The sequence below is a fragment of the Rattus norvegicus genome, chromosome 1 (assembly GCF_021556685.1).
Source record: "Rattus norvegicus strain SHRSP/BbbUtx chromosome 1, alternate assembly SHRSP_T2T, whole genome shotgun sequence".
NCBI lineage: Eukaryota > Metazoa > Chordata > Mammalia > Rodentia > Muridae > Rattus > Rattus norvegicus.
In genome coordinates, this window is record NC_141534.1 from 165,894,808 (window position 1) to 165,918,367 (window position 23,560).

At 42.4% G+C, this 23,560-nt stretch overlaps 1 protein-coding gene across 4 annotated transcripts in view; it reads right to left on the reverse strand.

Moving 5' to 3' along the window:
• Uvrag (UV radiation resistance associated) overlaps positions 1–23,560 on the reverse strand; it is a 256,155-nt gene that overhangs the window by 123,169 nt on the left and 109,426 nt on the right. For all 4 annotated transcript variants that reach the window (XR_015624349.1, XM_087558677.1, NM_001401542.1 and 1 more), the window contains 1 exon segment: positions 8,219–8,324. Coding sequence is in view for 3 of the 4 variants with exons in the window: in XM_087558677.1 (XP_087414803.1) it covers positions 8,219–8,324 (106 nt within the window). In the remaining variant the exon portion in view is untranslated.

Consider the following 23,560-nt stretch of genomic DNA (forward strand, 5'->3'; position numbering starts at 1 on the left):
CCTATAAGTAATATAAGCTAACAAGTATTTTCTCATAGATCACATTGGAGCTTAAAACCCTCAGACACAAGTTCCTAAAAAATGGCCCTGGGATAATCAAAGTTTCAAACATGTGTAATCGCATTGAGCAGCTGGGCCCCTGTTGCGGTCTTGGCCCTCTGTCTATAAAGCACATGAGAGTCTGCTTGGGTACTGCAGGGATTTACTGCCAAACAGGATGAGTGCTGCTGGAGGCCTAGCAGAAATTGTTATATGCATTTGTGTGTCCACCTGTGAGTGCACGTGAGTATGCATGCACCGTGTGTGTGTGTTCTGTGCGTGTGTATGTGTGTGTTCTCTGTGTGTATGCGTGTGTATGTGTGTGTGTGTGTTCTCTGTGTGTGTGTGTGTTCTGTGTGTGTGTGTTCTGTGTGTGTGTGTGTTCTGTGCGTGTGTATGTGTGTGTGTTCTCTGTGTGTATGTGTGTGTGTGTGTGCGCGCAGCAGAGTGCTTGTGTGGAAGTCAGAAGATAATTCTGGAGTCGGTTCTCTCCTTCCAGCACATGGGTTGAGGGGTCAACCTCAGCTTGTCAGGCTTGCTGACAGATGCTTACCCAGTGAGCCATCTCACTGGACTTGTATTAAGCAAGAATGCAGTTTGACAAGGTTACAGTCACAAAAACAAAACAGAACTTCTCTTTAAAAGAAATAGACTTCTCATAAAAATCTTTTGTATGAACATTATAGATTTGTTATTGGCACTTTAAAATTAGTCAGAAAATAACTTTTAAAATTTCTCAGATTTGAGCCAGGTGGTGGTGGCATATTCCTTTGATCCCAGCACTTGGGAGGCAGAGGCAGGTGGATCTCTAAGTTTGAAGCCAGTCTAGTATTCAGACTGAGTTCCAGGACAGCCAGGGCTACACAGAGAAAGCCCATCTCAAAAAACAGAAACAAAAAAATTCTCAGACTTGATTTCTAACATAATAAATACTAATAGTGTAAACAAATTCTTAGAGATTGTCACTACTTTTACCATATTAAAGGGTTCTAAGACCAAAACATTCGAGGAATTAGTGATTTAGAGCATATTTTATCTTATCTGTGGTCATCACCCACAACTGGAAGTAACTAACAATCTGGAAAAAGTCTCAGAGCTGTGGAAGTTACCAAATTACTTCCAAATGTCATTTATAGGTGGTTTTCCTTCCTTCTACACGTAGCTAGTCACTAAGAAAGAGAAAATACTTCCTTAGAAAACATTTAATCCAACTAATTTTACTGACTCAGTAGTACTATTAGGCCTGGAACCCAGGTGTAGGTAGAATACGTAGGTGAAAGTTTATATATCTTTATATACAATATAAAAAGGTTGGCTTCTAAATAAGAATAAACACCTACCACACTGATCTTCTAATCAATACATGAAGACACTAGTATAGTTTCTGCAGAATGATCAATGGTATGCCGTTTAAAGGACTAGTATAGTTTCTGCAGGGTGATCAATGGTATGCCATTTAAAGGAGAAGCCGAGGTTTGACAGAAGCACACACAGGCAATTTTCTCTCCTTATCCTATGACTATGCCTGTGGAACCAGAACTGATAAACAAATTCTGTTCAAACTCATGAACCCTGGAGCTGAACCCTAAGCCAAGCCTGCACACATCCATGCAGAGCTGCCAGTGCTGACCAGTGAAGCTGGAATTGGTGCCTGGAGCACAGACGTTTAACCAGGTGGACTGCCTGCTAAGATACAAATGCTTTTCAAAGCAAATCCTCAAAGTCTACAGATTACATTCAGACTGTCCAGGGTGCCGTGCAATACTGCTCAACTCACGAACAGTTGGAGAATGTGACTCATGCTCTAGGAAAGAGGCATGAACACATGAGCAACCAGCACAGATGTTAAAAGTATCAGATAAAGTGCCAGACACTTGAAAGCCATTCAAAATAAGCTGAGATGGAAAGCAAACTATTCTAACAAGGAGTTAAAGGAGAGAAAACTCTTAGCGAGCACTAGAGATTAATGAAAAGGTCTAGGGGGCTTCTGTCCCTCGTCAAGAGTGCAGACAAAAGAAGAGTGAGAGCTGGCAATATGAGGCCACCCCACCCTATACCAGTATTGCAAGAAATATTAAAACTGGAATAAAAAAAACAGTGTTTGCTTTAATCATTTTTAAATTAATGAGAAAATCATGATTGACTCACTATATGTAAAAAACCATTTAAACCATTCATGACTTTAAAAATCACCCAGAAACTAGGATAAATTAAGTCGCACACCAGTAGAGACCTTTGCTAATGTCATACTTCATGAAGCAAGGACAACAGTAGTCCCTGAGGGGGCATAAGGCAGTCCCTGTGTATCCTGTAGGACGTTCCCACTGCTGAGAGGAACAGAGAACTTAGAATTACCCAAACATGAGCTGAATGGGGTGCTACTAAAACTGTCTCAAAAGCGGCAAGAGCAACAACAAAATCCCTACCATTTAAATCTGAAGATACTACTGTTTGCATAAAAACTAAAAAAATCTACAAAACGAAGATTATTACCTACAGAAAAATACTATTACATAAAGTAGAAATAAATCAGAATGAATAGAATCCTTATATACTGCTCACAGGTAAATGACAAATAAAAGTTCAAAAGGAGTTGCCCTAATTATTACTGAGTTTTTGGAGACAAGGTCTTCCTATTTGGTCTAGACTAACCTTAAACTCTTGATTCTCCTGTCTTAAATTCCCTCAATTTTGGGGTTGGGGATTTAGCTCAGTGGTAGAGCGCTTACCTAGGAAGCGCAAGGCCCTGGGTTCGGTCCCCAGCTCCGAAAAAAAAAAAGAACCAAAAAAAAAAAAAATTCCCTCAATTTTAATTCCTCCAAGTTTAATATCCGTTCATGATAAAATCCCAGAGACTAGGAAGAGGAACACCCTAAAGCCAGAACAAATTATTGTCAATACTGCATTTGATGGAAGCCTGTCTTTTCCCTCTGACCTGGCTTCGTGAAGTTCACTCCCACACCTGGCTGAAGTTGGCACGATGCCTTGTGCTTGCCCGACCCCCACAAAAACTTAAAACTAACTCTAACAAAGGGGGTCAAAGACATTATTCAGAGAATTAAAGAAAAGTCTACATAAGGCATAAATGTCATGTTCATAGACTGGAGACCTCAATATTGTTAAGATGGTAATTCTCTACAAATCCTTACTCAAACTCCAACAGGCTCTCTTTGGTAAAAGCTGTCTAACTAGTTTTGAAACTCATTCGGCAACATAAAGAATCTATGGGAGTTAAAAAACAAAAAGCAGGAACTTTTAAAAACATTTAGAGTATTTGCCCTACCTGCTCTCTTGACAAACCTACAGCAATGGCTAGGGAAGGTATGCAAACAAGTCTGTGAGACGGAAAGGAAACAGATGCGTGCGTAAGCGGTCACCTGACTTTAGACAAACATGTCAGGGTAATTCATAGGGAAAGGAAAAGCTGTCACCAAATACTGTTCTGTCAACTGAACAATCAGTTGGGGGAAATTTTTCACTCTTTCTTCATCAAGGACAAAAATAACTTGAAACGAATCAGAGATATAAACACAAAGCTCCAAACACTAAAACTTCTAGAACAAAACACCAGAGAATGTCTGGGATCTTGAACCAAGCAGATGACTCTTACAAAGACTAAGAGAAAAGGGGTTGGGAATTTAGCTCAGTGGTAGAGCGCTTGCCTAGCAAGCGCAAGGCCCTGGGTTCGATCCCCAGCTCCGAAAAAAAGAAAAAAAAAAAAAAAGGAAAAAAAACCCAAAAAACTAAGAGAAAGACTTGAAGCAAAGGGAAAAACAACAATGAAACAAACCATCAGAGGACAGGGGTGATGGCTCAGTTAGTGAACTGCTTACCATGAGGACCTGAGTTCGATTCCCCAAAACTCATGTATAAACCAGAGCTAAAGCTGGGTGTGGTAACCATGGCACACATCTGTAGCTGATGGATTGAGGAGGTGGAGACAGGCTGGCCAGCCGAGCTTGATTGGTGAGCTGGAGGCTAGTGACAGACCCTGCCTTCAATCCCAGCACTCAGGAGGCATAGAAAGGTGCATCTTGTGAGTTTGAGGACAGCCTGGTCTACATAGAAAGGTTGCAGCTAGCCAGGGCTACATAGTGAAACCCTGCCAGAAAAAACAAACCCAAAGCAAGGTGGAGGCTCCTGTAGAACACCTATGGGGCTTCTCCTGTTTCCCACACTGTCTGTGCTTCCACACACACACATGAACAGCTATGCATGCAAGCACACATATGCACACACATATATACGAATACATTAGATTTCACTGAACTTTAAGTTTTTTGCTCTTTAAATAACATTAGGAAGAAGAACGACAACAAAAAGCAGGCTAGAGAGATGATTCAATGATTAAGAGTATATCCTGCTCTAGCAGTGGACCTGGATTATGTTCCCAGCACCCCTATCAGATGGCTCACAACTACCTGTAACTTTAGTCCCAGGGTATTCAAAGCCCTCTTCTGCCCTCCAATGGCAACACATGTGTATGTATGCATACCACCACACATACATATGTATATATGCATGTGGACAAAACAGCATATATATATATATATGAAACAAAAATAATCTTTAAAACAATGAGTTAAAAAAATCAAAGACACAGACTCAAACAACATATTTATCATGTAGATGTAAGGAAAAGAACCTGTATATAGAAATAAAGATATACATATATATGTATCTTTATTTCATATATAACCGTATTGTATAATATACATACTTACATAATTAATAATATATTGTATATACTTATTTACAATATATTTATACTATTAATAAGGACTGAAAAGACAGGTTAAAAGTACTGGTTGCTCTTCCAGAAGAGCCAAGGTAGAGTCTTAACACATGATGGTTCACAATTTTATGTAGCTCCAGTTCCAGGGATCTGATGCCCTCTTCTGTCCTCCATAGGCAACAGGCACACATGCAGTATGCAGACTCACATTTACACATACTCATTTAACATTTACACATACTCATTTAAAAAAAACTTCAAATAGATTGAAAAAAATTCTAATTAAAAATAGGAAAAGATTATTGTTTATTTTCTCTCATAAGCAAAAGCTAAAATTAAAAATAACCTATCAGATGACCCAAAATTAGTAGAAAGAGTACTCAGGCAAGGCAGCTGGGGAGGGGCTGAGAAAGTGTGGGGGGAGAGTGGATGAGAGCATGATATGTGTATATGTAGAAATGTCACAGTGAAGTCCATTAATACAGAGATTTAATATACACTAATAATTATAATAACAAAACAAATGGAAAAAGAAATCGGAACCACTTTACACATATGCCAGGACTTAACGGATAAATACATTATACTTAATGAGAGCCAGGTTTCTCACTATCAGAAAAAGATACTGCAAATAAACAAAATGAATGAGAAAACCAGAATAAACACTGTGGCACTAGAATGGAAAACATTAGTATGAACTCATGTTTATTTTAATATAGATAGGTATACATTCATGCAGAGATAGCCATGTGCACTGAGGGGGCTGTAAAAGCAGTGAGCACCCAAGGCCCAAGCACACACAGTGACCAGATCTTGTTTCTAAAGACCGTCAGACTACCTAAGGAGCCGGGCCTGGTGAGAGGGGGCCAAAGGCAAGCTAGGGAAGGGCAAACGCAAGGTGAACTGGACCGCAGAGCACCACAGAGGAGGGAACACCAGAAGACGGAAAATGTCACAAAAGTCAACCCGAAAGACTATTTATTATATGTTCACTTAATTTAGAAAGGGTTTGCTATGTATCCCAGGCTGGCCTTGAACTTGCTAAGTAGGCTAGGCTGGCCTCAGACATGACAATTATCCTGACTCAGGTTCTTGAGTGCTGGATTACAAGTGAGCACATTACACCAGACATTTCCTAGGAAATACAGTTAGGAGCCACAGTTCATGTTGGGCATGGATGTTACATGAGAGGACGCTGAGGCTTCAGCTATAAACTCGGTGTCTCTGAACAGGAAATACTTAAGGATCATTAAGAAGAGGGTCGAGGCAGGTAACTGGTTGATTTCAGCATCAAATATACCATTTTTTTTCACTGTACATTGGACCAATGTGCAAAGGGAGGTATCTATTTCTAATATGCTACAAAGTAAACTATGGCTTCCTGTCTTATTCTAATGAGCTATTACATTGGATTCATTCTCTTTTGCTTTTAACTTTTATTTATGTGTACATTTGTGTGTCTATATGTGTATGTATTCCCCATGTGTTCAGATGGCCATGGAGGCCATCAGTCCCCTGGAGCTTGGGTTATAGGAAGCTGTGAATGGCTCCACATAAGTGCTGGGAACTGAACCTCGGTCCTCTGGAAGAGCAGCAAGCTCTTCAATTGCCGAGCCAGCTCTCCAGTCCCATAGACTCATTCTTAAATTCAATAAATACTTACTATATACTTTACATTTCCTATGAGTCAAACATTTGTTAGATGCTGGGAATCAAATGAGGTGGAAGGTTGGGAAGGAGGGAGGGAGGGAGAGGCAAGAGGAAGAGACGGAAGGAAGCGGGAGAGCGAGGTAGGGGTTGGGAATCCCAGTTCTCATAGAGTTTGGAGAGATACAAATATATTTAATAGATATCGCATTAGATGGTAATAAATACCATGTGGAGAAAAAACATGCACGATAGGTACTGAGTGTACCAGGGGTGTGGTTTTCAGGGGTTATTATGGAACTATAAGATTTCTAGGTTCACTTCCAGTTCAAAACTCCCTTGACTTCCTTCTGTGTTAACTAGGCAGCACAAAAACACACAGTGAACCTTTGAACCTGACCTCACACATTCTATCCCTTACCCTGTGTGTCACCACTCATACTTTAGAAAACAGGATTAAGCATACATGGTTCCACACTGAGACAAAGCACATGCAGTCACTTAATGATGCAAGTCACTTCCCTGTCTTGCCTGGGAGAGGGAAGGAAAAAAAATAAAACCCAGCAAGTTCTCCCCAGACACGCACACGCACGCACACGCACACGCACGCACACGCACACGCACACGCACGCATCTCCCACAGTTACAGGGGCATGTGACTGTAGACAACCCTTCAGTGTCCAAGGTGCCTTTAGATGAGCATGTGCAAGCAATGGTAGAAAGAGCTGCATCTGGGAGATAATGGTCCCAGGGAGCAAACAACTCCTGGGACTTATAGCAAGCTGTGAATTTTAAGTATTTTTCATTTGAAGCAAAGTGTGATTTAGGGTGCATGTTTGGCTTCCAGAGACAGAACGGTCATTTCAAAGCTGCCATTCTTTCCCCCTCGAGGGAGAGCATAAGAAAGCATCAGACTCTGGGGTTGGGGATTTAGCTCAGTGGTAGAGCGCTTGCTTAGCACGTGCAAGGCCCTGGGTTCAATCCTCAGCTCCGGGGGAAAAAGAAAAAAAAAGCATCATACTCTATGAAGATATGAGATCTGTCCATCCAGACTGAGGTCATGATTTCTTTGGAATGCCTCACCCAATCCCGATATCTCTAAAGGTAAACACTTCACAAATCAAACTCTTACAACTGATCCTATTAATTTTAAAATTCGTCTTTTAAAAGTGGATTCGTCCTGGGTGAGAATAGCCAAAGTATAAATTAAGTTGTAAGAAACTACCTTCATTAAACCCAAGCCTGTGTGTATACACCGGTGAAATGGTATTCATTTATTGATTTAGTATTTGTATGTGCGTGTGTTACAGAAGTCAGAGGACAGCTTATAGGAGTGGAAGAGCTCTTTCCTTCCACCACAGAAATCCCAGGGACCACACTCTTTAGGTTTGGTGCAGGGGTCTTAGCAGCCAAGCCATCAATACCAACCCAAATGCTTTCTTCGAGTACATTAGTCCCCCTGACCTTCTTTCCCGCTTCTCTTTCCTGGCAGCTACTGTCACTCACTGCACCTTTCACTCTTGGAGTTCACATGTATAAAATGTTAATAAAAGAGTCTGCTATCATCTGCCAAGTAATTATATCTCAAGTTTCATCTAAAGGAATGTGACAGATTTATCTTACATTATTAGCAGATGGGAACTTTGATTTCTAACATTTAAAATACACCAGCAGCCATCTAAATGCAACATTACTAGCATCGTTATTATTACCATCTAGAGATTTTTTTTCCCAAGAATAATATGATAATCACTTGAAGAAAACAAGAGTTTGAACAGTACTTATACAAAAACCTACCAGCTCATTGCTTGTCGATGTGAGTCTTAGTTTTTCTTCAATTTCCTTTCCAATTCTCTGAACAGTTACCTGAGTCTGTTTAATTGCACACTGGGCTCTATGAAGCCTAGAAATACAAGTTGTAGAAAAATGTAAGTGAGTTAATTACAAAGTCTAAACAGAGAGCCACAGACATGAATTATAAATCTCCTAGGATAAATAGAATCAATCCTGAACAAACCAATTATTTCTGGAGTCAAACATATAATGAAGTAACAGGAATTACAAGTCCTAAAATAACAGTACTCTGAAATGCCTACTTCTGCTACGACATAGTTAGGGTAAAGGACTCTAGGGGTTTGGAAGCACTTTAGAAAATGATCTAGTTGAGGGGCTGAGAAGACGGCTTAGTCAGAAAGCAGCCTACAGCTCAAGCATGAGGACCTGAGTTCAACCCCTGGCACCCATGTAAAAGCTGGAGATGGCAGCAGGAGCTTGTAATCTCATTCCTGGGAGACAGAGACATGGGATTCATGAGGTTTGCTTTATATAAATTCCTATAATTTATATAAATGGTAAAAGATCTAGAAGTAACAAACTAATCTTAAAATCTGTCAGATTCCAAGGTTTGTCTATAGGTGCATGATTAAGGAAGTATGTTATTAACTTAAAGATGAAAAATAGATCAATAACCAGGTGCTCTTATACATCCAGATAGTTGGAAAGCTGAGGCAAGCTCACTTAAGCCTAGAATTTGGAGACTAGTGAGGACACAGTAGTGAGACTCCATCTCAAAAAGGTCACAGAAACAATCCAAGTGTACATCAAATATGAAACTAAGAACCAAATTAAGACCTGTAGTCTACCTGGCAATAAAAAGGAGAGTAACACAGAACATGAGTAAATCCCCAAACAAGCCCAGTGAAGGAGCAGAAGCAGAAGGAGAACCAGTGCTGTACATTGCTCCAGATCTAAAACCCAACAGTAGGTCTAAGCTATCATTGGTGACAAAGAATAGTGAGTTGCTTCTGAGCAAGTGACAGATTCTGGAGAACTGAGGAAGATCTGAGGTAATGGGAACCTTAAGTCTTGACTGAGGACCATACCAAACTGCATTATGATATACTGTGGGGAAATTTTATTCCATTAAAAGTAGCTATCAGTCTTAGCCTAAATGACTTCATGGGGGTTGGGGTGTCATTGTATAATGGATTTCTGGCATCAGTATCTCTAGAAGCAGAGACCTAAGTAGGACCCTTCTAGGCTGTTGGGGAGTCCCTGATAATTACTGAAGATCAGCAGCTCCCTCAGGGCTCAGCATCCTGTTGTACAAGACACTGATAACAGAGTCTTACAAACACACCTCTACAGAACTGAATGAGTGCAAGAAAAGGTCTTCCCCATACCCTCTCCACTCCATGCCCAGGCGGGTCTCCCCCCTGTACTGACCCACTGGCATTTCTTATTTCTGTGCCTCTGTATAATCCATGTATCTGCCCACACATTTTCTCTGTTTCTTGAAGGTCCACTAAGAGGCAGCTCAGCCATAACTCCTGTTCCCTGGCCTTCCCTGGCTGCACCAGGCAGCTGAAAGCATTTGTTCCTCCTCTGGAAATGTACACCAGATCACACACAAAATATACACCAGATCCCACACAAAATAATATATACCAGATCACAACAAAATATACACCAGATCACACACAAAATAATATACACCAGATCACACACAAAATATACACCAGATCACACACAAAATGGAAATATACACCAGATCACACACAAAATATACACCAGATCACACACAAAATATACACCAGATCACACACAAAATGGTGATGCGCAGCACTAAGGACCACAGCACTAAGGACCACATCACAGCAAATGGCTCTTTGCTTGTCCTTTTTCTTAGGTCTTTCTGAGGGGCAAGAATACTCATGCACATTCTAGATGCTCAGCAGAGTGTAGTACAAAGGAGGCTCTCAATCTATTTCCTGATTGTCCAGCATTCACAGATATGTAAGCACATTCCTAGGAGTGGACATTTTGACTGATAGAGTGGGAGATTAACTCAAAGACTCTGTTTCCTACATTTATAAGATCAAAATATTTTATCAAGAAAAAGTACATAAAGACCACTCCCCTTTGGGCAGGGGAAATAAGCAATTTTCACTAAAAACAATAAGTATTATCAACCCAGGGACAAGTCAACAAATAGCTTTACTTTTACAGGGAGGGAGCTGCTCAGAGCTCCACCGTACTATGCAAACAACCTTGTCAAATGGTAAAGACTTTAAAAATAAAAATGATTCATGACCATAATTAATGTATGACTTCAACTATTTGGCTCTCTCTGCCCCAGACGCTTTCTGATCTTACCTTGGGGGCTTAAAACACACAGACAGAGTCACATTTCCTCCAATCTTCAGTGTTATCCAAATAGACTCTCAGAGCCCCTGACACATCAAGACGGGCTCATAACGTTCCTCTTTCAAATCCAAATGGAGAATAAAAGTTTCAAGTATTTAGGCTTTTCAAAATAACATGGTACATCTTGATCCTCCTGGGGGTCAGGAGGGAAAGGCCTGACAGGCAGAGAAACAACTGCTTTGCCTTCACACAGAACGGCTGCCTGAGGGTGAGGGACACTTGTTGAGTTCTATGGAAAGCATCTATAAAGAGATGCTACCATCCAGTCACCTGGGTGACAGGTCAGTGCCAGTGCTCCCAGCTGAGGTCAACTCAGCACACTGCATGCTAAGAGTTCAAGCAGCTACCTCAGTCACCCTGGTGACAGAGGACAGATGCGCCTTGTCACACAACGTTATCTGAGAGAGACAAGCAGAAACTGGATTTAATAAAAATTCTTGGAAGCCAGATAGATATATAACAATTGAAAAGTTGTATATTTAGTAAATACTTGCAAATACTGACAACTAACAGATAGTACCTATAATCTCGGACAATGGCACTTGAGATGTTTTTGTCTGCTTAGTGTTGATTATGTGGCATGTGAACTGTAACGCATGCGTCTCAGAGGAGGAAGGACAAATCAGAACTCCCAGGATGGCCGTACACTTCCTATCACTTGTGGGGAGGGACAAAGTAGAGAAGAAGCAGGGCTACAGAGACTAATAGGGACAAATGGGCACAGGCTGGGAAAGGCTGCACACGATGGAAAGAGCACAGGCTTCTCTTCTGAAGATATCAGGAAGCCATTCAACTTTTACACTGGAAAAGATTTCATTATATTTGTACTTTTAAAAGCTGTATGCAGGGGTTGGGGATTTAGCTCAGTGGTAGAGCGCTTGCCTAGGAAGCGCAAGGCCCTGGGTTCAGTCCCCAGCTCCGGAAAAAAAGAAAAAAAAAAAAAAAGCTGTATGCAGAGCCTATCAGGGACTATGGTGAGGGCTAGGAGAGGGAACAAAGAGGTTAGACTAGGCAGCAGAGGCTAGACAGAAGGGCAGGCATGGTCAATGCATGGAACACGTATGCAAAGAAATGCCACAGGAGACTCTAGTTTGTGCAATGAAGGTAGAGTGATGTGGTGAACAAGAAGGCTGACGTGGTCGGTAACCATCTGAGCAAAACCAGGTGTTACCCTGAATGAAACAGAGACAGCAAAAGACGGTGGGGGTCAAAGGTCAGTTAGAAGAGAGATAAAATCTAATGCATGAAAACAAATTACCAGCTGCTCTGGTCTGATCGTGATTTAACCATGCCCCCTAAAGGATAACCTGATAGAAAGCACAGTCCCAGGGTGGTGGTAGTGAGGGGTGACGGGAGCTTTAAAAGTGACTTCTCCAAGATGTCAGTGGGGATGCGCTCTCATGGGACCCTTTCCATTCTCAGGACAGGCAGGTTATATGAACGGGACCAGTCTGGCCCAACACACGCTGCCTCTGCACCTGATTGAAGCTCGATCCTTCCGCCCTCAGATCCTGCACCCTCTGCCATCACCATGGGCATCAGAACCTGGGCTTCCTATGTGAACTATGAACTGTGAGCTAAGGAACTTTAGTTCCCGGACAGCTCTGTGACACAGCAACTGGAGAGCCTGGAGGCACCTGCGGGAATTAAGAAACAATCACAAGCAATTTCATGTCAACAGGTTTAATTTAGATGAAACAATCAAACTGCCCTCAAACCACTAGTTTCCATATCAAAAGAAATAGAAAATATGAACACTTACTGCCTGTTAAATTAGACTTGTAGTTAGAACCTTCTAAGGCTGGGGGGTCTGGCTCAGTGGTGATACTTGACTAGCACCTTTGACCCCCGTTTCAACTCCTTGCACTAAAAACATCAGAATACTGTCTGCTTACATAGAGACCAGCTCAGGCTTTGCTGGTAAAATGCTAAGTGTAGTCATCTTTCAGAGACAATTTGACTAACAACACAAGAGTAACACTGAAACCAAAACACAACAAGGCTATCACAAAAATCTTCTGACCAATATATTAATAATCTGCAGCCACATTATGTTGAAGGCCAGGAAGAGGGCAAGACACCCACAGTCAGTGCTTTATTCAACACAGCACTTGATGTTTAAAGCAATCAAGGCAACTGAAAGAGGGCATAAAAAGAAGCAGCACTGTAGATGTGGGAAGGGAAGGAAAACAAGAGACAAAAGTATCAAGGGATTGGTCTGGTCAAAGTATGGGTATACATGTATGGACAGACACAATGAAACTCCTTTGTCCAGTTAACAGACATTTGTCAAAAAGAGAAGATGCAAGAGTATACATTTGCAAAGACTATGGTTGTAAATATACAAAAATCAAAAGGATCTATAATTCAAGTCTACTAGAAATAAATTTGGCCAAATTTATGATTCCAGAATAAATTTGGGGCTGGAGAGATGGCTCAGCAATTAAGAGCACTGACCGCTCTTCCAGAGGACCTGAGTTCAATTCCCAGCAACCAGAATAAATTTGATAGACTGGTTACTGTTTGTGTGTGTGTGTGTGTGTGTGTGTGTGTGTGTATTACACACACACACACACACACAAACAAACAAATAACTAAGAATAAGTCTAATGAAAGACATAAAAGGTTTTAACTCAGAACCCATAAGGTGTTGCTGGGACAGTAGAGCAGGGAACAGGTGGAGACGCATAGACTGAGGAGTCACACTGTCAGTGATTCTCTGCTTCACTGATCTACAGCAGCCAAGCAATCACAATCAAAACTACTGTGGCCCTCACTGAAGGAAATGATACAGAAATGCAAGCCAGAGAAGCCAGGACATGGTTAAGGAGTGCAGGGGAGATATTATACCACCAGACCACAGCACCTCCACAAAACTGTTAGTCACATGATCCTGGACAGTTACATCAGTGAAGTTCAATTCAGATTACAGAAACAGAACTTCTACTATATAACCCATCTGCTTTAACAAGAAAAGAAAGTCCTTGTCAATAAATGGCCCTGAAATAACTTAATCTATGGAGAAAAAAAAATGCCTTATATGTCTCTCTCATTCCACACTAAAAAATGAATGTCATTGCTCAGAAACTTGAATGTAAAAATGAAAACTATAAAGGTTCTAAAGTAACATATAGGAAAATATATTCAAGATGCAAAACATTTGCATATACATGCATAGTGCAGGCTGGCTTGAGACTCATGATTCTACCTGGGATTACATGTGCTCTGATTACAGATGTGTGCCTGTATGTCTGAGTGTGCTGTCAACTTGACACAAGCTAGAGTCATCCGAAAGGAAGGAACTTCAATTGGGAAAGTGCCTCCATAAGATACAGCTGTAGAGCATTTTCTTAGCGATTCATGGGGGAAGGCCTGGCCCTTTGTGGGTGGTGCTATCCCTGGGCTGGTGTCCTGGATGCTATAAGAAAGCAGGCTAAGAAAGCCATGAGGAATAAGCCAGTAAGGAGCACCCCTCATGGCCTCTGCACCAGTTCCTGCCATCAAACTACTGCCCCGACTTCCTCCAATAGTGGACCATGATGTAGAAGTGTAAGCCAAATAAACGCTTTCCACTGTGTCAGCAAAACAATAATAACTCAAACTAAGACACTGAGTATCACAATTTCCTACTGTCCCTGTTCTGCTCCTCCCTGCCATTACTCACCCTGATCCCCAAACAGCTCATCTACTTTCAGATCATATATACTAACATGCTTTTTATGTTTCTATGTAAAATCTAAAAATCACAATGACAGAAAGCATATAATATTTCATCTTTATGGCACTGTCTTAAACAGGCTTAATATGATTCTCTCCAATTGATTCCATTTTCTTCTTTAGGATCAAAAACAATTACATTATACACATATATTTTCTTAATGCATCCCTCCATTGTTGAGTATGCAGGCTGCTGCTGTGAACAGAGTTGCAGTAAACAGACCTGTGCACCAGTGATCTCTGGGATACCTCGACGTGGACCTTTGGAGAAATGCTCCTACGTGGCACATCTGTGCCATATGAAGGACCTGTTTTTAGTGCCTTCCATAGGGCTGGACTAGAACGTTTCTGCCAGCAGTGTGTAGGTTTCTCTCTTGTTGGCATCCTTGCCAACACACTGTTAACAGCTTTCTTGATGACTGTCTTTTTGCCTCAGTCAGCATGGCATTTTGGTGGTTGATTTGCATTCTAGTGAAGCTGAAAATATTTTCCTTGGGTATACGGGTCAATTGTATTTCATCTTTTGAGAATTGTCTCAAAAGGTGTTTCATTAGCCCATTTATTACCTGAGTTGTTCTGATTTCATGTTAGTTTTCTACCTTCTTTCTATATTCTGGTTCCTATCCTGTCAAAGGTTGTACTAGTTACTTTTCTGTTGCTGAGATGAAACGCCATGACCAAAGGCAACTACGGGAGAAAAGAGTTTATTCTGCCTTACCCTCCCAGAGGATGAGTCTATGATGAGTAGAGGAAGCTTGTTGGCAGGCAGCCAGAGCAGGGAGCTGAGGGATCCTGTCTTCACTGTCTCATACCCTGACTGTGTGCACACATGCATGCACACACGCATGTGCACACACACATAAAAGCTGAAGACCTGGTAAAGTCAGCCAACAACTAGCTCAGCCAGGAGCTGGACGCCATGTCAGAGTGTCTGGCAGAGGATGAGGGGATTTTCTGAATAATAAAAGAATCTTGTGCTGTGATCTGAATGATGACGGCAAAGACACAGTTACCACATCACAGCAGAAACCAAAGCAATGGTGCTGTCATTGTGTGGGAGCAGAAGAGCCACCTGGGAAGGTTTACTTGAGACTGAGGTGAGATGCCACATCAGTAGTAGAGTGGGGTATTTGTTCAGTATGGAGACGGGTGCTGGGAGATAGACCTTGGCCAGGGATGAAAATGTGGCAATCATTAGCACTCAGATGCTAATAATGTTATGAAACATTACAACATTTCATAACATCACTAACATGAGCAGAGTGAATGAGGTCACCCAGTAAGACTGTGAGGATGAGAGAGAGCAGAGCCTAGAACAGACTTCAGAGGAACATCAATACCGGAGGAATTAGAAAAGAAGAAATAAAAAACCTGCCAAAACAAAAAAATCCAAAGTGAGGACATGCAGAGACCAGGACAGCTGCAGGAGTTGATGTCACAGCAGTTAGAGACATAATGCCTCTGGGAAGCAGTGACCACTGTCTCAGAATCTAGGAACCTGAAGTCTGGGCAGCATCAACATATTTAGCAGTAAGCGACTGATTTAAAACATCACTTCTAATCTGTTCACCTCAAACCCCAGCCACAATCACCCTCTCGCCCAGCTAACAGCCCCAGTTGGCTTTCCATGTCAGGCTGGCTTTTCTCAACTGCATCCTCCAAGGCACCCCTACGTCACTTGCTCAGTTCCTCACTGTAGCCCATCTGCCCTGACAGCCCCAATGCTTTATCCACTGATCCAGCCTGGCATCCCTGTGCTGCCTGTCGGCACTCTTCACGGCAAACAGAAAAACATAACCCTGGACCTCAGGCTTCCCCTCTGCCTAGATTTCAGGCTTTACCTCTCATAGGCCAGAGAGAGAAACTAAAGGTTCTCATCTAGACTGCAATTACAGAGGCTTTTGACACTGGAATTAAATTTTTTCTTTTATTTGGGGAGGGGGCAAGAACTTTATTCAAAGTGCAATGAAACTTGTTAACAGCTTAAAAGATAGGGAAAACTAAGACACCTCCCCATCAAACCCAAGAACAAGCACAAGGAGGGCTCTTTCTGGATGGGATTAAATTTTCTTAAAGACAACTAGAGATATCACAAGCTACAAACTCACGACTTAAAATGTCAGTGCTCTGGCAGCAGTGGTGCATATGGGAGGCAGAGGTACTCAAATCTCTGAGTCCAGTCTGGTCTCTAGACCAAGTTCCAGAAAAGCCAGAGAGCTACACAGAGAAACCCTGTTTCCAAAAATCAGCTAGCTAGCTAGCTAGCCGGGCAGGCAGGCAGGCAATAGGTAGGTGATACACAGACAAATGAGTAAAGGAATAAACAAGCATCAGTGTTGCCTAGTACAGCCAGACCCAAATCATTTTCCCCCTTCTCTGCTAAGTACAAACCTTTCATGCTCTCCAGGCCTCTAATGGCTATGGTCAGTTCTTTGCTGTCCCTTTTTCACAACTGTGACATCTCTAACACACTATACATGTACTTCTAGTCATATTAATATTACCCATCGGTTTAAAAGGATGTTCTTTTCCTGGTAACTAGAGGGTTACATCCTGTAAAGGTTTACAGTATATATTTGTATCAAGCTTCCACAACAATCGGGAATTATCAGGCTACAGAGCTGACTGCCACACAGAACACTGTCCAAGCCTACTCGGCCCCCACTCTCCTCCATAGGCAGCTCACAGCCTCCTCCGTCCAAATGAACACTGCTGCCGGAACGTCCAAACACGCACTTCAGCAGTGGCCAACCAAAATCACAGCACCAGAATGAGGCTCGAGAAATGTTCAGGTCTTTGTGTATCAATCACCAGAAGGGACAACAGTGAGAGCCTCTGTATAGCACTAAGTGTTCACAGGCTCTAAAAGGTATGGTCCTATCTGTCCATTTAAAAAGAGACATGTGTCGTGCATGGTGGCACATGCTTCTCATTCCAGGACTTAGGAGGCCAAAGCAGGAGAATCAAAAATTTAAAGTCAGTTCTGAGATACAATTTAAAAAATAAAATTGTACCTGGAACATCATGTACACGTATTGACTTAATAATTCTGTTGAAGAAATAAGCATTCATTAGATTTGCTGTGCTAGGCAGTGAAGTGACACCAGGAAATAGATGCATCTCATTTGCTTCGCTACACTTTCCCTGATTTGTTCTCTGACAATGTGAAGTTGTCAGGAGACATAGCAAACTTATAACACAGCTCCCCTGTAGATTTCGAATTAATCAAAAAGAAGATTACCAAGATACTACAAACTGAATCTTGCCTGCTCAAATCCATGTGTTAAGGTCCTAACTTCCTAGGCTTTTAGGAGCTAAGGTTAAATGGGGTCATGTCATGTGGTTAGGATCCTAATACAATAGGATTGGTGGCCCTAGACTAGAGTTTTCAACCTATGGGTCACGACCTCCTAGGAGGAGGGAGTTGAATGACCCTTTCCCAGGGGCTGCTGAGACCATTGGAAAAGATATTTACATTACACTTCATAACAGTAATAAAATTAAAGCTATGAAGTAGCAACAAAAATAATTTTATGGTTGGGGGTCACACAAGATGAACTGCATTTAAAGATCGAACCACTGCCCTAGAAGAAGTGTCCTTCTCTACTCAAGCACAGAAAAAAGGCTATGGGAGGATACTGGAGAAGGCAGTCATCTGCAGGCCAGGAAAGAAGCCCTCCCCACACATTGAGTATGCAGGCACTCTGGTCTCAGACTTCCTGTTCAGATCTATGAGAAAACACATTTCTGTTAAAGCCACCCAGTCTCTGGAATCTTGTGGCAGCCCACACTAATATACTCACTAGGTCTGACCTCATCAGGTAAGCTCTTAAAGTGATGAGCTCTTCCTGAAAGACAGAGTTTAAAGCATGACAGGACCTGTGGGGTAGGGGACTGGGCAAGGACCTAGAACAGCCTCTCTGGTGTTGACACTAGGCCCAGATGACAACCAGCAAGAACTAGGGAGCTGAATCCTACAACCACAAGAAGGTGAACTGTGCCAGCAACCACACAAGCCTAAGTCAGGAGAGTGAGCTCTACAATGCAACGGAACAGGACACGGACTGCAGTCACCCAGGACCATGACCCTCAGCATGCTGTAGTCATTTGTCCACTGCTTTTGTTCAGCACAGGCCTATAGGCTCCTCAACATGTAACCTCATCCTGTTAGAGCTGGTGTCCTGAGCCTGTCTGCAGTGTCACTATTCACAGGTGTGTCAGAATGCTGCTTCCCTCCCTTCTTTCCTTCCCTCAGTGGGGACAGGCCCATCTACACTACAGAGTAGACAATAAGGCATGTTTTGATTTTTACTGGTTCTGTTTTTCTCAGGTCCTATGAAATATATTGCTGGCATGTTTAATTATGCTTTCTTACAATGTGTTGAGCATTGAAAAATGTCTGGGAAGCGACCTTGAGATCATTTTTTTTTTTAATTTTTTTTTCTTTTTTCTTTTTTCGGAGCTGGGGACTGAACCCAGGGCCTTGCGCTTGCCAGGCAAGCGCTTTACCACTGAGCTAAATCCCCAACCCCTGAGATCATTTTTTAAAGTTAGCGAAGCAGAACGAAGTCCCTACCATTTCTCATTCTGGATATACCGCATGTCGATGGATATAATTCAACTTTTCTAACAACTCAGACCTCACTAATTATCAACATTGACTTGATTAGTGACTAAAGGGTCAGTGTGCCTTTGTTAGAGTTGCAGAAAGGGCTTAGTGATTTCAAGCACATACTGCTCTTGTAGAGTACTGGGATTTGACTCCCTGCACTCATGCTGGGTGGCTCACAACACCTACAACTCTAGTTCTGGGAAATCCCTCTTCTGGCTTCCACGAGCACTCCACTCACGTGCACAAATACACACAGAATTCCAGATTTACACACACAATTTAAAATAAAATGCACAAACAAATAAATAAGGCTGATATACACATGTAAGCCTCTCTCTGCCCATACCATTCCCATCCCAATTACATTTCCTATTGAAACTTAAGATGCGCTGAGAATATCTTCCAGCTTTCCGGTCCCTGGGTCTTGTTTTACACTAATGCTGTGCACATAATCACCGTGTCTACAAGCTCCTTATTGCCACTGCACTGCACAGCAAGTCTTCTTTGTTCACACGCTTACGCTGTACTGTGTGTGGACGAAGAACTGCAGCTCCTGCTCACTGTTACATCCCCCCAGCACGCTGCGTTTCCCAACATGAGGTGCTCAGCAAACACTTCGCTGGTAAGCAGTGGAAGGAGTAGACATTTTGAACAGCACTAGATCAAAACCAGAGCCCTATGCCACAGTATTAAAATTTCCTTCCAGTTTGACAGTGAGCCATTAAGCAGTTATCAATGTGTCCTCTGTCATTAGCTCATACTTCTTCATCTTGCTGACAAAGCTATAACCACATCTCTCATCAAGCACACACTAGAGTTATGTATATGTACAAATCTAATTATCCCTTCAAAGCAGATACATCAGTCTGAGATAACTTGTTCCTTAAAAGGCTTGCTTAAAAGAAGCAATATTCAAGCTGCCGTTTGAAAGAAGGGCATGCAGGGGTCTGGATGCTGCATGCAAGGGGGCTGCCTTGAAGGGGATTAGAAATCATTTCTCAAGGTCATTAAGAGAGTAGAACATCTTACATGTTCAGAACAGAAAGGAAGTGATGTCCTAAAGCAGAGTACGGAAGAGCAGAGTCAGAAGGGACAACCTGGGAAGGCACCAGAGCTCTGCACTGCGCCTTGGTGTGCCCCCAAACCATTGCATCTCTACAGCACCTACAGCAGTCTCGTCGGACACACGGGAATCCCTCAAATACTTGAAGAGTTTATTAAGTATTATTCTTCCAAACCAGGAATCTTCCCTAAAGCCTTCGACATTCCTCTGTCTAGACCACTCACATAGTTGAAAACTCACAGTCTCATGGTAATGGCATCAAATAAAACACAATACTTGTGCTACATATAAAATTAATATACTTTCATTGAAAAGTAACTGGTGGCACTGTGGGTGGGAATGTTCTACTGAGAAGATGGGGGGTGGGCATGAGAGCATATGCTAATAAGAATGTCAGGTCTGACTAAGAAGTCCTCTCAGAACCAGCAGCAAGCACAATGGGGCAGTGGTTACAGAACAATAATCAAGTCTCCGCATTTCCAATTTACAACTCAAATAACTCATTTTAGGCAACAACCACCACACTTGGCATAAGAACGGGCTAAATCACTCCCAGATTTGTTCCTAATACCATCCATGTGCATTTTAGCAAGTTTAATTTAAAATGTATTCATTGCACAATAAACACACTTGAGGAAGTACACAGAAAAGAACTTTGGAACTAGAGATGAGAAAAGAAACAAACTGCAGATACGAACGCGATCTTTAAACTGAAGGAATATAGACAACTTGATGCCAGTAAATTGTTTAAAGTTATGATTCTCTAGCAAATATGTTACCAAATTGTCTCACCAAGGGCTGGAAAACCTGCAGAGATAATAGTCAGCAAGGACTGACAAAGGACAACCAGAGCAGGGGAGGGAACAGAGGCCCTGATAGTCTACAGGTCCTGAAATGTTTGTCCTTTTGAAATGCAAGATGAAACTGAATTGTGATAGCCTTGGGAGTGGATCCTTCGGCAGAGTTTAGGACAGAAGGGTTCTACCCTTACGACTTGATCACAGGAATGGGTTCACTATAAAAGGTTGAGTTTGGCCTCTCTCTCTCTCTCTCTCTCTCTCTCTCTCTCTCTCTCTCTCTCTCTCTCCCCCCGTGTGTGTGTGTGTGTGTGTGTGTGTGTGTGTGTGAGTGAGAGAGAGAGAGAGAGAGAGAGAGAGAGAGAGAGCACTAAAGAGCATGTTGTGTGGGGTGCCCATGATGATTAAAAGGCACTGGATCCCCAGAGCCAGAATTACAAATGATTGTGAGCTGCAGGATATGGGTCCTAGAAAATGAATGCAGGTTCTCTGGTTAAATAGAAAACTCTTAACTGCTAAGCCATGTCTCCAGATACTCCAAAGTATTTTGATGCAACAACAAAGCCTTGAAATTCATAGTCTTGGGAACTGTGAGAAATGAATTTGTTTGTTACAAATTGCTAAGTCTTAGATATTCTATTACAGCAGCACAGAAGAAACTAAGGGAACTGGGACCAGGAGTGCAGTGCGGCTATAACAGTTACCTAAAACTGAGAAAACAGCTTTGGAACTGGACAGTGATAACAGGACAGAAAGCATTTGTAGGAACAAGCTAGAAGACCGAGACTGGCATGAAAAGGGGGATTAGTTTTGTGAATGCTCAGAACATGTGGTGTGCCGTCAGGAGCATCTGGGTCTCCCTGGTGAGTGTGTATGTGTTTGGGACCAGAATGCTGGTGGGATGACTATGTACACCACTGACAACTCCATGCCAATGAATAACAAAGATAATTCTGATAAAAGCTCAGACAGCAGTGAACGAATAAGACTATAGCTACTGGAGAAAACAGCATCCCTGTTATAAACACAGGAACCTGGGTGACTTGTATCCATGCACTAAGAGGGCATATGGGCGGCATGGGAAGGGGAAAGTGAGGCATTACAATACCTGGAGAAAGACAAGAAAGACATGCCCAAGAAGCGGAGCATTACAGCGGCTGTGTGGTTTTGTGTGGGAGTTTTGTTTTTAGCTGCATTATAAAATAGAAAAGGAAATAAATGATTTTAGAACATAAAGATCTAGAAAAACCCTCATCCTAGTCAAACATGTTCAGCAGAGAACACCAAGGATGTGATCAAGTAACTGATAAGGAGATGAAGTGTAGACCTGAGGCAGCCCAGGACTGTCAGTCAGTGGAGATCGACCTCTACAGGCATTTCTAAGAATGCTTCAGTCAGAACAAGGCCATGGAGCTAGGGGATGAAGCTGTACAGTCCCCACTAGGGGGACAATCATGGGGTAGAGCTGCCCTCAAGGCTCTAGAATCATAAAGTTGACCCATTTTATGACCTAGCCAGGCAAAGTCATAGAAGCTGGTAGAAGCCAACTGCTAGACAGAAGACACATGAGAAGTAAAAGAGATCATTTACAGCCACAGGACTCAGGCTCTTCAGTGTGGATGGTCTTGTCTGGGACCTTCTGTTTCTTTTCCCATGTCTCCCTTTTGGAAGGATATACTGTCCTACGACGATCTACCACTGCATGTCAGAAAACTGCTCAACTTGTGCTAGACAGAAATCTGTAACTTTAATTTTTTTTCAAACCTTATTTTTAATGATGGTTCTTAAGTGTGTTAACCTCCTTTCTAGCCCACCACCCACCAGAGGTAATGGAAAAGAAAGGATATGGGGAAGGGGACCTGTTGAGAAATGGTTCTTTGGAGCAACTCTCATCTGCATTGTTAGGAAATCCGCAGTTCAGTTCATAGGTCAGTGGCAGCAGCTCAATCCACTCACAAAGACTTCACAGATACACCAGCAGTCCAGCTCAGTAGATTCATAGCAAACATGAATCTACAGCGGTAGCAATACCTGGAAGAGGCAGCCAGGCCTCAGCCTCGGCACAAGTCAGCAGGAGGGATGCCGGGAGAAGTTCTCTGCTGTGCCTCTCTGGGTGAGGGAAGATAAGCAAGCCTAGCCCAGCATCTGTCACCATCCACTGGGCTTACTTATACTCCCTCCAAACATCACATGTCCTCCACAGGTCCTCGCCATGTTTCTTGCCTCAGCATGTCAGCATCTGTCTCAGCTAGCATCACTCTGCCAATCAGACCCAGTCTGTGGCAAGAAGCCACAGCACGCCACCAGAAGGTTTTTGGTATGTTTCTCTCTGTGGAGTCCTGACAAATGCAGCTCAACTATGCAATGTACGTGTGTTGTTAGTGGAAAAGGACTTATCATATGTCCTTTTACATGTTTGTTTTAGCAGAACACATTCTTTCACTTGTGTCTGCTTCAGGAAAACACTCCTTCACGTGCTCGCCCCAGCAAAATGCCATCCAACACAACACAACTGACTTTCCAAAGAACCCTTAAGTTTCCACTTCAGAAATATGCCTCAGAGTGAGCCAGGCCTGTGTCTAATCAGACCAGGCTTTGAGTCCTGCAGCTGATGCTCAAAGAAGCTGAGACTTTTGAGCCTATTGGAATGGAGTAAATATATTTTGCAAGTAAGGAGGGCGTGCAGTTTGAAAAACCAAGGGATACTGGGCTGAATGTTTGCCTCAGGTGTTTTGTTACAGCAA